The sequence below is a fragment of the Bufo bufo genome, chromosome 1, assembly GCF_905171765.1.
Source record: "Bufo bufo chromosome 1, aBufBuf1.1, whole genome shotgun sequence".
In the NCBI taxonomy this organism is placed as follows: domain Eukaryota; kingdom Metazoa; phylum Chordata; class Amphibia; order Anura; family Bufonidae; genus Bufo; species Bufo bufo.
In genome coordinates this window covers 718,502,245-718,515,473 of record NC_053389.1, presented here as the reverse complement: position 1 = coordinate 718,515,473, position 13,229 = coordinate 718,502,245, and the positions used below count along the sequence as shown (strand labels likewise).

Sequence of the window (13,229 nt, the reverse complement as noted above, 5' to 3'; positions counted from 1 at the left end):
TGGGGGCTGACGGCTGACATGGACATGATGGATGGAGTGCTGACATGGGGGGCTGATGGCTGACGGCTGACATGGGGTGCTGACGGCTGACATAGGGGCATGACGGCTGACATGGGGGGCATGATGGATGGGGGCTGACAGCTGACATGGGCATGATGGATGGGGTGCTGACGGCTGACATGGGGGGCATGATGGCTGACATGGGGGGCTGATGGCTGACATGGGGGGTAATGATGGATGGGGGCTGACATGGGCATGATGGGGTGCTGACGGCTGACATGGGCATGATGGATGGGGTGCTGACGGCTGACATGGGCATGATGGATGGGGTGCTGACGGCTGACATGGGCATGATGGATGGGGTGCTGACGGCTGACATGGGCATGATAGATGGGGTGCTGACATGGGGGGCTGACGGCTGACATAGGGGCATGACGGCTGACATGGGGGCATGATGGATGGGGGCTGACATGGGCATGATGGATGGGGTGCTGACTGCTGATATAGGGGGCTGATCTGAGGTATGATTAACATTGGGGGTCTGATTGGTGGTCTGACCTGAGGTATAATGGAAAATATTGTTTCTGATTATACTCCTCTAAAACCTATGTGCATCTTATAGGGCGAAAAGTACAGTCCTCAAACCAGATCGAAGATATCAGGACCACACAGAGGAGAAGCCAGCTGCTGCAGACAGAACCAGGACCAGGTGAGCTGCGGGCGGGGCGGTGGGAGAAGGGGGTCACCGAGATGTAGCTTCGCTTGTGTTGCCAAAAAATCCTTGCACAGGCTCTGGTCACGTCCACGTGACAGGGCCGGTGCAAAGAGTCCCACAGTACCCGACCTATGTGGATACTTGCATGCACAATATTCTCAATAAAAACTTATTGAAACTAAAAACAGTGTACCATCCTATGTATTTTCGGTTTTAAAAATGTGGCTCTCAAAATAAATTTCAATCGTGGTTTTGGCGAGATTTGGCTCAGTTGAAAAAAAAGGTTGCCCACCACTGACCGGATCCATGAAGTTGTATTATTGTAACAGAAGCGTTTTTTTGCAGATCCATGACAGATCCGCAAAAAATGCTAATGTGAAAGTAGCCTAAGGCCTCTTTTACACTGGCGTGTGCGCCCCGTTGCCGTATTTGCGGATCCGCAATACACAGGTGCCGTTCCGTGGGAAATCCGCATTATGGATGCGGACCCATTAACTTGAATGGGTCTGCAAATCTGGAGATGCGGAACCCTACGGAAGCATTATGGAGTGCTTCCGTGGGGTTTCGTCCCATATTTCCGTTCCGCAAAAAGATAGGACATGTTCTATCTTTTTGCGGAACGTCCGGATCGCGGACCCATTCAAGTGAATGGGTCCGCGATCCGCTGCCCCACGGACTGTGCTCGTGTATTACGGGCCGCACATGCCACTGTGAAAGAGGCCTAACTTAACACACAGCCGCTGGCAACAAAAGGGAGTACACCTCTAAGTGAAAATGGCCAAATTTTGCCCAAATGTGAATATTTGGTGTGGCCACCATCATTTTCCAGCACTGCCTTAACTCTCTTGGGCATGGAGTTCACAGGTCACCACTGGAATCCTCTTCCTCTCCTCCATGACGACATCACGGAGCTGGTGGATGCTAGAGACCTTGTGCTTCTCCCCCTTCCATTTCAGGAGGCCCCACAGATGCTCAATAGGGTTTAGGTCTGGAGACATGCTTGGCCAGTCCAGCACCTTTAGGGCTCATGCGCACAACCGTTGTCGATTTGCGGTCCGTTTTTCACGGATCTGTTGTTCCGTATCCAAGGTTTTTTTTCTCTGATTTAAGTCCTCTTCCGTTCCGTTATTCCACAAAACATATCCGTATGGTTTCCGTATGCGATCCGTTTTTCTGAGGATCGGAAACGGAAAACAGTAACTTATTAATCACCAAACACATGAGCAATATGGGCTGGGCATAGCATTTCTACAGTATTGAGCCGCAAAATACGGATGCGTTCCGTATTTTTTGCGGAACCATTGACTTGAATGGGGCTTTGGACTGTGATTTGCGGACAATAATAGGACATGCACTACTTTTTTGCGGAACGGAAATACGGAAACTGAATGCACACTGAGTACCTTCTGTTGTTTTTGCGGACCCATTCAAGTGAATGGTTCCGCATACGGTACGCAAAAAAACTGAAAGAAAATACTTTCATGTGCATGAGCCCCTACCCTCAGTTTCTTTATAGCAAGGCAGAGCTTGTCTTGGAGGTGTTTGGGGTCGTTATGTTGGAATGCTGCCCTCCGGCCCAGTTTCGGGAGGGAGGGGATCATGCTCTGCTTCAGTATGTCACAGTTCATGTTGGCATTCATGGTTTCCTCAATGAACTGTAGCTCCCGCAGCTGGCAGCACTCATGTAGCCCCAAACCACGACACTCCCGCCACCATGCTTGACTGTAGGCAAGACACACTTGTCTTTGTAATCCTCACCCAGTTGCCGCCACACACGCTTGACACCATCTGAACCAAATCCATTTATCTTGGTCTCATCAGACCACAGGACGTGGTTCCAGTAATCCATATCCTTAGGCCCCTTTCACACGGGCGAGTATTCCGCGCGGATGCAATGCGTGAGGTGAACGCATTGCACCCGCACTGAACACCGACCCATTCATTTCTATGGGGCTGTTCACATGAGCGGTGATTTTCACACATCACTTGTGCGTTGCGTGAAAATCGCAGCATGCTCTATATTCTGCGTTTTTCACGCAACGCAGGCCCCATAGAAGTGAATGGGGTTGCGTGAAAATCACAAGCATCCGCAAGCAAGTGCGGATGCGGTGCGATTTTCACGCATGGTTGCTAGGAGACGATCGGGATGGAGACCCAATCATTATTATTTTCCCTTATAACATGGTTATAAGGGAAAATAATAGCAAACAGCGCTGGAGGGGTTAAAAAACAACAACAAATCATTTAACTCACCTTAATCCACTTGAACGCGTAGCCCGGCATCTGCTTCTGTCCCCTTTACTGACTAGGACCTGTGGTGAGCATTAATTATAGTTCAAGGACCTGTGAATCACCATGGTAAAAGATCATGTGACGTACCATGTGATGACCGGAGTGACGTCATCACAGGTCCTTGAACTATAATTAATGCTCACCACAGGTCCTAGTCAGTAAAGGGGACAGAAGCAGATGCCGGGCTACGCGTTCAAGTGGATTAAGGTGAGTTAAATGATTTTTTTCTTTTTTTTTTAACCACTCCAGCGCTGTTTTACTATGCATTCTGTATTCAGAATGCTATTTTCCCTTATAACCATGTTATAAGGGAAAATAATACAATCTACAGAACACCGATCCCAAGCCTGAACTTCTGTGAAGAAGTTTGGGTTTGGGTACCAAACATGTGCGATTTTTCTCACGCAAGTGCAAAACGCATTACAATGTTTTGCACTCGCAAAAATCGCGGGTGTTCCCGCAACGCACCAGCACTATTTCCCGCAACGCCCGTGTGAAAGAGGCCTTAGCCTGCAGTTTTCTGAAGACAAGCAGACTTTCTTGTGCATCATCTTTAGCAGAGGCTTCCTTCTGGGACGACAACCATTCAAACCATTGATGCGGTGTGCAGTGTATGGTCTGAGCACTGACAGGCTGACCCCCTGACCCCCCACCCCTGTAACCTCTGCAGCAATGCTGACAGCACTCATACGTCTGTTTGGAAAAGACAACCTCTATATATGACGCTGAGCACGTGCACTCAACTTCTTTGGTCGACCATGGCGAGGCCTGTTCTGAGTGGAACCTGACTTGTTAAACCGCTGTATGGTCTTGGCCACCGTGCTGCATCTCAGTGTCAGGGAGTTGGCATTCTTATAGCCTAGGCCAGGGATGCCAACCTGCGGCAAAACTACAATTCCCAGCATGCCCGGACAGCAAGGCATGGTGGAAGTTGTATTTCTTACAACAGCTGGAGGGCCGCAGGTTGAGCATCCCTGGCCTATGCCATCTTTATGTAGAGCAACAATTCCTTTTTCAGATCCTCGGAGAGTTCTTTGCCATGAGGTGCCATGTTGAACTTCCAGTGACCAGTAAGAGAATGTGAGAGTGATAACACCAAATGTAACCCACCTGCTCCCTATTCACACCTGAGACCTTGTAACACTAAGGAGTCACATGACACCGGGGAGGGAAAATGGCTAATTGGGCACAATTTGGTCATTTTCACTTAGGGGTGTACTCACTTTTGTTGCTCGCGGTTTACACATTAATGGCTGTGCGAGTTATTTTGAGGGCACACCAAATATACACCGTTATACAAGCTGTACACTGACTACTGTACATTTTTTTCAAAGTGTCAGATCTTCAGTGTTGTCCCAGGGAAAGATATAATAAAATATTTACAAAAATGTGAGGGGTGGACTTACTGTAAATATATATATATATTTTTTTTTTTAATTTTTTTTTTAAACATGTAGGCATGTGAAGGTTGGTGGCACTATATATGCTGAGGCCAATATGGAGCCAAATATTTATACTGGAAGTCACTATGAGGGACATTATATACAGTGCATTCGTAAAGTCTTCAGACCCTTTCACTTTTTTCACATTTTGTTATGTGGTGGTCTTGTGCTAAAATGAAAAAATAAAACCAATAAAATTTCAGGCTTTCCGCATCATTCTGCCCTCAATACCCCATAATGAGAAAGTGAAAACAGAATGTTAGAAATCTTTGCTAATTTATTGAAAAGAAAAAAACTATTGTATTGACATAAGAATTCAGACCCTGGGCCTTCACACAATCCTGTCTCTGAGCTCTACAGGCAGTTCTTTTCTGCTTATGAGACAATAAAATAATAAAAACTTCCCCTTGTACGTTATAAATAATATTTGGCGTCGTAGGTGCCCAATTGTGAAGTGGGTAGATATTCACATACAGTCTAGTTGCGTTTTTGGTTGGACCGCGCTGCCTCTAAAAGTCCCGGAAGAAGTTCATCAAGTCAGAGCCATTCGAACTAATGGACAAGGGTAAGCACCGAAAGCCACCTGAAGCCTCCTTCACTCCTATACGTGCTTTTGTGGAAAACCAAAAGGTCGCAGCAATAGTGAAGCACAGTCACCCAGGGTCAAATGCAAAAGGGGTTTAATATACTCACAATATTTCAATGAGATGAAAGCAGTGTATACAAAGATCAAACACCCGATCCGGGTTTCACTCAAAGCTTTGTCAGGGTTTGGTTTTTGCTGATATGCATTGCCAGCTGTGAGACTTTATATAGACAGGGCTGTGTCTTTCCAAATCATGTCCAATCAACTGAACAACTGAATTTACCGCATGTGGACTCCAATCAAGGTGTAGAAACATCACAGAGATGATCAAGAGAAATGGAAGCCCCCCAGAGTTAAACTTCAAGTGTCAGAGCAAAGGGTCTGAATACTTATGTCCATGTGAAATGTTAGTTTTACCTTTTTAATAAATTTGCAAACATTTCTAACATTTTGTTTGGACATTGAAAAAAAAAACAAAACAAAAAAAAAAAAAAAAACACACTGGCAGTTTCTCATAACCATTTTGCATCAGTGTGCGCATCCTTTTTTTCACCGCCTTTCAGCTATTTTGCATCAGTTGTCAACGGGCGTTAAAAACCAGATGTAGATCATTGGGGTATCTTTACGTCCCAACCCCTGCAGTGCCCTCAGTATATTTTATGCCCCCCCTGGACATCAAATGCCCACCATAGTGTACCTCAGAATAAAATTATATATATCACCAGAAGCACCATCCAAAAAAGTGGGAAACGGGTGCAGAGCCCAAGTATGGGAATAGGTGCTTACCCACTAGTATACACTCACCTAAAGAATTATTAGGAACACCATAATAATACAGTGTTGGACCCCCTTTTGCCTTCAGAACTGCCTTAATTCTACGTGGCATTGATTCAACGAGGTGCCGATAGCATTCTTTAGAAATGTTGGCCCATATTGATAGGATAGCATCTTGCAGTTGATGGAGATTTGAGGGATGCACATCCAGGGCACGAAGCTCCCGTTCCACCACATCCCAAAGATGCTCTATTGGGTTGAGATCTGGTGACTGTGGGGGCCATTTTAGTACAGTGAACTCATTGTCATGTTCAAGAAACCAATTTGAAATGATTCGAGCTTTGTGACATGGTGCATTATCCTGCTGGAAGTAGCCATCAGAGGATGGATACATGTTCTCATTCTGTTTACGCCAAATTCGGACCATTTGAACAATGAACAGAAATCGAGACTCATCAGACCAGGCAACATTTTTCCAGTCTTCAACAGTCCAATTTTGGTGAGCTTGTGCAAATTGTAGCCTCTTTTTCCTATTTGTAGTGGAGATGAGTGGTACCCGGTGCGGTCTTCTGCTGTTGTAGCCCATCCACCTCAAGGTTGTGCGTGTTGTGGCTTCACAAATGCTTTGCTGCATACCTCGGTTGTAACGAGTGGTTATTTCAGTCAACGTTGCTCTTCTATCAGCTTGAATCAGTCGGCCCATTCTCCTCTGACCTCTAGCATCCACAAGGCATTTTTGCCCACAGGACTGCCGCATACTGGATGTTTTTCACACCATTCTTTGTAAACCCTAGAAATGGTTGTGTGTGAAAATCCCAGTAACTGAGCAGATTGTGAAATACTCAGAATGGCCCGTCTGGCACCAACAACCATGCCACGCTCAAAATTGCTTAAATCACCTTTCTTTCCCATTCTGACATTCAGTTTGGAGTCCAGGAGATTGTCTTGACCAGGAGCACACCCCTAAATGCATTGAAGCAACTGCCATGTGATTGGTTGACTAGATAATTGCATTAATGAGAAATAGAACAGGTGTTCCTAATAATTCTTTAGGTGAGTGTAGAAAGAAAAATTGTACTGTACTCCTGTAGACTTTCAAAATTGTCAGTGAAGAAACTTTATTCACCCATAAAGTGGCACGGAGCAACGTTTCGGCTCATACAGGAGCCTTTCTCAAGACTTGAGAAAGGCTAATGTATGAGCCGAAACGTCGCAGACAGGAGTGCAGTCCAATAGAAATACTCACCTCATTCATTTAAATGTGATAGAACACTCGTTCCTCACTGGAGGCAGCAGGACCTGTGCTCCCAGCATGATGACGTCACATCACATGACATCAATACGCTTGGAGCATCAGGTCCTAAAGCGAGGAGTGAGTTTTCCCATGCTAGCAAGTGGATGAGTTTTTTTTTAGTTTTTTTTTTACTTTTAACCCCTGAATGCACTCTTGTCTAAACAACTGTTAAAAACGGTCCCATTCATTTCAATGGGATCCGTCTGGCTGTGAAAACGGCCAAAAATAGTACGTCTTATTTTTATTTTATTTAAAAAAAAAAAAAAAAAATGGCCCTGTGAATGGTTCTATTCAATTGGTTCTTCAAATGGCTGTGCAACGGCCATTTTTCACCGTCATGTGAATGAAGCCTACAGGTTCGGCTGATCACATTCATTGTGTGAAAGCATTGCTGATGTGGTCAGCAGAATCATTGTTTCTGGGCATCAGATCATCCTGTGTAAACAACGATTCTCTAGGAGGACAGGCGATCACACCAGCGATCCCTCATCCCTATATAGAGGACGTGACTTTTGCTCTCACCTCCTCTGAGAAGCAGGCAATTATCGTTAACAAATGCTCCCGATATTGGCCTGTGGTCCAGGCCTATACAGAAAAGGCTGTCAATCATCCTTTGTGGGCGGGGTAATCAGGACTCACACCGTCTCTTCTAGGAGTCCTGTGAGGATTGACTCTGCTTTCTACTCAACTGTACATCACAGAGCTCCCTCTTTCATATATCCGACATGCTTTAACATGCAGTTGCCAGATGCCAAAAGGACACCTTCTGAGGTCTTGTGGAGTCCATGCCTCGACGGGTCACAGCTATGTAGGATCCAGCTGATTTTAATGTTATGGCTGATCAGCGTATAAATGCCTTACAGTGTATAATGTATCATAGGTATTGTTACAATATATTGCCAATACTTGAAAATGTAGCAAAAATGTTTTATACGTATGTCACAAAGGCGCAGCCGGTTTTTTCTTGTTTTTCTTGTCTTGGTCATGCTCTTCCAGCCAATTTCAGACATTTCTAGATGCCGTGTGACATGTCGCGTTGTCTTGCTGGAGGATCCCATCCGCCACAGGGAAGATCATCAGCATGTAAGGGTGTACCTGATCTGCAAGGATGGACTTAAACCCAAATCGGTTGAAAGCACCTGCCACATGGATGAGTGGGCCCAAAGAATGCCATGAAACCATTCCCCACACCATAACGCTGCCACCACCAGCTTGTGTTCTTCCTGTAATGGTTGTAGGGTGTTTCTTCTCCCGTGTTTCTCGCCTGACATGACATCTAGCCGTTCCATGAAGTAGAAAAAAAAAAAAAAAAAAAAAACACTCAGAAGGCAGCCCTTTGTCAATTAAGCAGAGGTCCAATTCGGATATTGCCTCAAAATTTAAGCCTTTTCTGCCGATACAACTTCTTTCACAGAGGTGCGGTGACCATCCGTCTGCTTCTGAGAACCATACGCAGCAGGATCCGCTGCACTGTCGTTTTAGGCACACGTCTGGTTAGCCCCGATTCATTTTGGTCGCGAGTTGCTCCACTGAAGAAGTTGCTCCGCCCTCGCGCACCTCCATAGCTGATGTTCACCTCACATCAGTGACACGTTGTGCTCCGCAGTGTCCACGTCACTTATTCACAATGCTGCCACTTGTCCACTCATGATACACCTGCACCACGAGAACAGTTTTGCATCCTCGCCCCCGAAAGCCAGTAATCATCCCTTTTTACTACTCTGAAAAATCATCCCTTTTACCCATGACAGCGACGAGGAATGTGTGCAGACAGCCTATCACACCCTTTATATACCCAGCGAGCCAGCTCACCACCCCTTTATATACCCAGCGAGCCAGCTCACCACCCCTTTATATACCCAGCGAGCCAGCTCACCACCCCTTTATATACCCAGCGAGCCAGCTCACCACCCCTTTATATACCCAGCGAGCCAGCTCACCACCCCTTTATATACCCACCGAGCCAGCTCACCACCCCTTTATATACCCACCGAGCCAGCTCACCACCCCTTTATATACCCACCGAGCCAGCTCACCACCCCTTTATATACCCACCGAGCCAGCTCACCACCCCTTTATATACCCACCGAGCCAGCTCACCACCCCTTTATATACCCACCGAGCCAGCTCACCACCCCTTTATATACCCACCGAGCCAGCTCACCACCCCTTTATATACCCACCGAGCCAGCTCACCACCCCTTTATATACCCACCGAGCCAGCTCACCACCCCTTTATATACCCACCGAGCCAGCTCACCACCCCTTTATATACCCACCGAGCCAGCTCACCACCCCTTTATATACCCACCGAGCCAGCTCACCACCCCTTTATATACCCACCGAGCCAGCTCACCACCCCTTTATATACCCACCGAGCCAGCTCACCACCCCTTTATATACCCACCGAGCCAGCTCACCACCCCTTTATATACCCACCGAGCCAGCTCACAACACGCGACTTCCTTCATGAGCTACGCGCTGCCGACAATGAAATTAGGAAGTGGTCATAATAATGTGACCCGACTGTGTGGGTGTCATTTCTCCTAATGTACACAGCCAGTAACCTGACACAGCGTGGATTCTTGCTGGCACTGGGCAGGATACCAACCCTCAGCCCCCTCACACATTCATTTCAGCCTAAAGACTTGTGCTGGCATGACAAGCCAGACCCTTCTCTGTCCTATAGAGGAAGCGATCTGACAGTACTGGGGAAGGGGGGATAGTGGAGACCCCGTCAGGTGTCCACCATAACAAAGATGGCGATGGAGGGTCCTAGCTGAGCATGTCTGGACACTTACAGGCCTGGAATGGAGACTCACTGCAGGAGGAGGAGGAGGAAAGCTGCACTCTGCACATTCTTGTCCTAGGGCTTGCTCACTCCACACCTTCCCAGCCAGACACACCCAGACCGAAGGGAGCACCCGTTATACCAGGCACCCGAACACCCAGCGCTGCCTCCCTCATCACTTTCTGCAGATATAGGTGTCAATATTATATAAGAACCAAGACGCAGCCCATGGCGTAACGGAGGCGCCATACTCTAACGCACATAAATCAACAGAAACCCCTATATATATATATATTTTAGTGTTTCCCCCTCTCTGGTCAGACTCTTCGGTATTACATTTCTAAAGAATGGGGAAGACTGAATGGAAGTTGGAGCATTAGGAGAGAAGACCATGGTGTACTGTGCCATTCACCCCGAGGGGCAGTTTACAGGGTTCAGTTGCCCCCATTGGTTCTGGGGCATGGTGAGTGGCACAGTGAGTATTTGGGTGATATATCTCTAGTACCTGAATACATTTGCAATTAGCTTGCAATGCCCAGTAGCACACAGTGGGGCTTCACTATATATCTGCAAAGCAGGGGGATACCAGCAGAGCCTGGCACTGCCCTGCATCAGGGAGTGACATGGGGACCTGTGCATCAAGTGTCTCTCCCGTCCACTGGAGGAAAAGTCTCAGCACTGGAGAAGGCGGGAAATGACTGGTAGGAGCCTGCCTCATAGGTAACCGGTGGGCCACCACCACAGGGGCCCCCGCCTCCATCACCCCCCGCGGTCACTTACTCTGCAGACGGGGTCCCGTTCACAGCGGTCCCATCAGGGGTGGGGTTGAGCTGGATGGGTCCGGGCTTTCTTTTGGGCATGTTTTGCCTGGGCTTGGCAGCGTGCTCCACAGCTGTAGGTCGGTGTGGCTGTCCCCGTCCCTCGGCTGTTACTCTCTCCGATCTCAGGGGGGGGTGGAATGAGTGCGTTACCTTCAGCCCTGCTATCAGCGGCAGCAGCAGCCAATGGGAGGAGCCCAGACAGAGGGACCGCGGAAACACGTCATGCCGGAGTACAGCGGAGAGCAGCAGCGCCACCTGGTGCCACAGGAGAGAGGCGCAGCTGGACGCTCATTTCTGAGACGGTTCTGTAGGAAAATATATGCCTGCGGTTTCCTTCAAAACAGCTTTTTAATGGCTTGTGTGGTTTTTAAAAGACGTCTATCATTTAGCGATGCCAGTCCTCATAGGAAGTGTAATCAGTACTGGATTTTCCATTTTTTGTTTACCACCTCAATGTTTTATTACCTGTCACTGGGACATGTAATGAATGGGATATAAATCACTGAACACAAAGGGGGTCTGACCACTGAGACCGCCGCAAAACCTGAGAATGGGTGAGTTCTAGGGCTGATCTCTGGGGTTAGACGTAGGCTAGTTTGGATGGTGCCGCAAACATGATCTTTAGGCTGTGTTCACATGGCAGGCCCTGCTGTGGTTCTCACTTTACGGGCTCGTGCACACGACCGTCTGTATTTTACGGTTCGCAAAAAATACGGATGACGTCCATGCGCATTCTGTATTTTGCAGAACGGAACAGCTGGCCCCTAATAGAACAGTCTTATCCTTGTCCGTAATGTGGACAATAATAGGACATGTTCTATTTTTTTGCAGAACAGACATACGGAAACGGAATGCACACGGAGTAACTTCCGTTATTTTTTGCGAAATGAATGTATATGGTCCGCAAAAAAAAAAAAAAAAAAACGGAACACACAGGGAAAGAAAATACATTTGTGTGCATGAGCCCGAAAGGACATCTGTCAGCAGTTTTGTATTTATGAAACTGGCTATATAATTATATACAGGAGATGCCCAGGGTATACCAGCATGGTCCATATCACTATACACAAGAAGATGTATAACGTATACCAGCTGTACATATATAATTATATACAGGAGATGCCCAGGGTATACCAGCATGGTCCATATCACTATACACAAGAAGATGTATAACGTATACCAGCTGTACATATATAATTATATACAGGAGATGCCCAGGGTATACCAGCATGGTCCATGTCACTATATACAAGAAGATGTATAACTTATACCAGCTGTACATATATAATTATATACAGGAGATGCCCAGGGTATACCAGCATGCTCCATATCATTATACACTGCTCAAAAAAATAAAGGGAACACAAAAATAACACATCCTAGATCTGAATTAATTAAATATTCTTCTGAAATACTTTGTTCTTTACATAGTTGAATGTGCTGACAACAAAATCACACAAAAATAAAAAAATGGAAATGAAATTTTTCAACCCATGGAGGTCTGGATTTGGAGTCACACTCAAAATTAAAGTGGAAAAACACACTACAGTCTGATCCAACTTTGATGTAATGTCCTTAAAACAAGTCAAAATGAGGCTCAGTAGTGTGTGTGGCCTCCACGTGCCTGTATGACCTCCCTACAACGCCTGTGCATGCTCCTGATGAGGTGGCGGACGGTCTCCTGAGGGATCTCTTCCCAGACCTGGACTAAAGCATCTGCCAACTCCTGGACAGTCTGTGGTGCAACGTGACGTTGGTGGATAGAGCGAGACATGATGTCCCAGATGTGCTCAATTGGATTCAGGTCTGGGGAATGGGCGGGCCAGTCCATAGCATCAATGCCTTCGTCTTGCAGGAACTGCTGACACACTCCAGCCACATGAGGTCTAGCATTGTCTTGCATTAGGAGGAATCCAGGGCCAACCGCACCAGCATATGGTCGCACAAGGGGTCTGAGGATCTCATCTCGGTACCTAATGGCAGTCAGGCTACCTCTGGCGAGCACATGGAGGGCTGTGCGGCCCTCCAAAGAAATGCCACCCCACACCATTACTGACCCAATGCCAAACCGGTCATGCTGGAGAATGTTGCAGGCAGCAGAACGTTCTCCACGGCGTCTCAAGACTCTGTCACGTCTGTCACATGTGCTCAGTGTGAACCTGCTTTCATCTGTGAAGAGCACAGGGCGCCAGTGGCGAATTTTCCAATCTTGGTGTTCTCTGGCAAATGCCAAACGTCCTGCACGGTGTTGGGCTGTAAGCACAACCCCCACCTGTGGACGTCGGGCCCTCATGGAGTCTGTTTCTGACCGTTTGAGCAGACACATGCACATTTGTGGCCTGCTGGAGGTCATTTTGCAGGGCTCTGGCAGTGTTCCTCCTGTTCCTCCTTGCACAAAGGCGGAGGTAGCGGTCCTGCTGCTGTGTTGTTGCCCTCCTACGGCCTCCTCCACGTCTCCTGATGTACTGGCCTGTCTCCTGGTAGCGCCTCCATGCTCTGGACACTACGCTGACA

General features: G+C 47.3%; 1 protein-coding gene across 1 annotated transcript in view; it reads right to left on the bottom strand.

Annotated features, from left to right (window-relative positions):
* MAP2K1 (mitogen-activated protein kinase kinase 1) overlaps positions 1 to 10,924 on the bottom strand; it is a 78,152-nt gene extending 67,228 nt beyond the window's left edge. Inside the window, exon 1 of the mRNA XM_040414296.1 lies at positions 10,675 to 10,924. Within this exon, the coding sequence (XP_040270230.1) occupies positions 10,675 to 10,754 (80 nt within the window). The 5' untranslated portion in view covers positions 10,755 to 10,924. The remainder of the gene's footprint in view (positions 1 to 10,674) is intronic.
* Between the last annotated feature and the right edge of the window lie 2,305 nt (positions 10,925 to 13,229).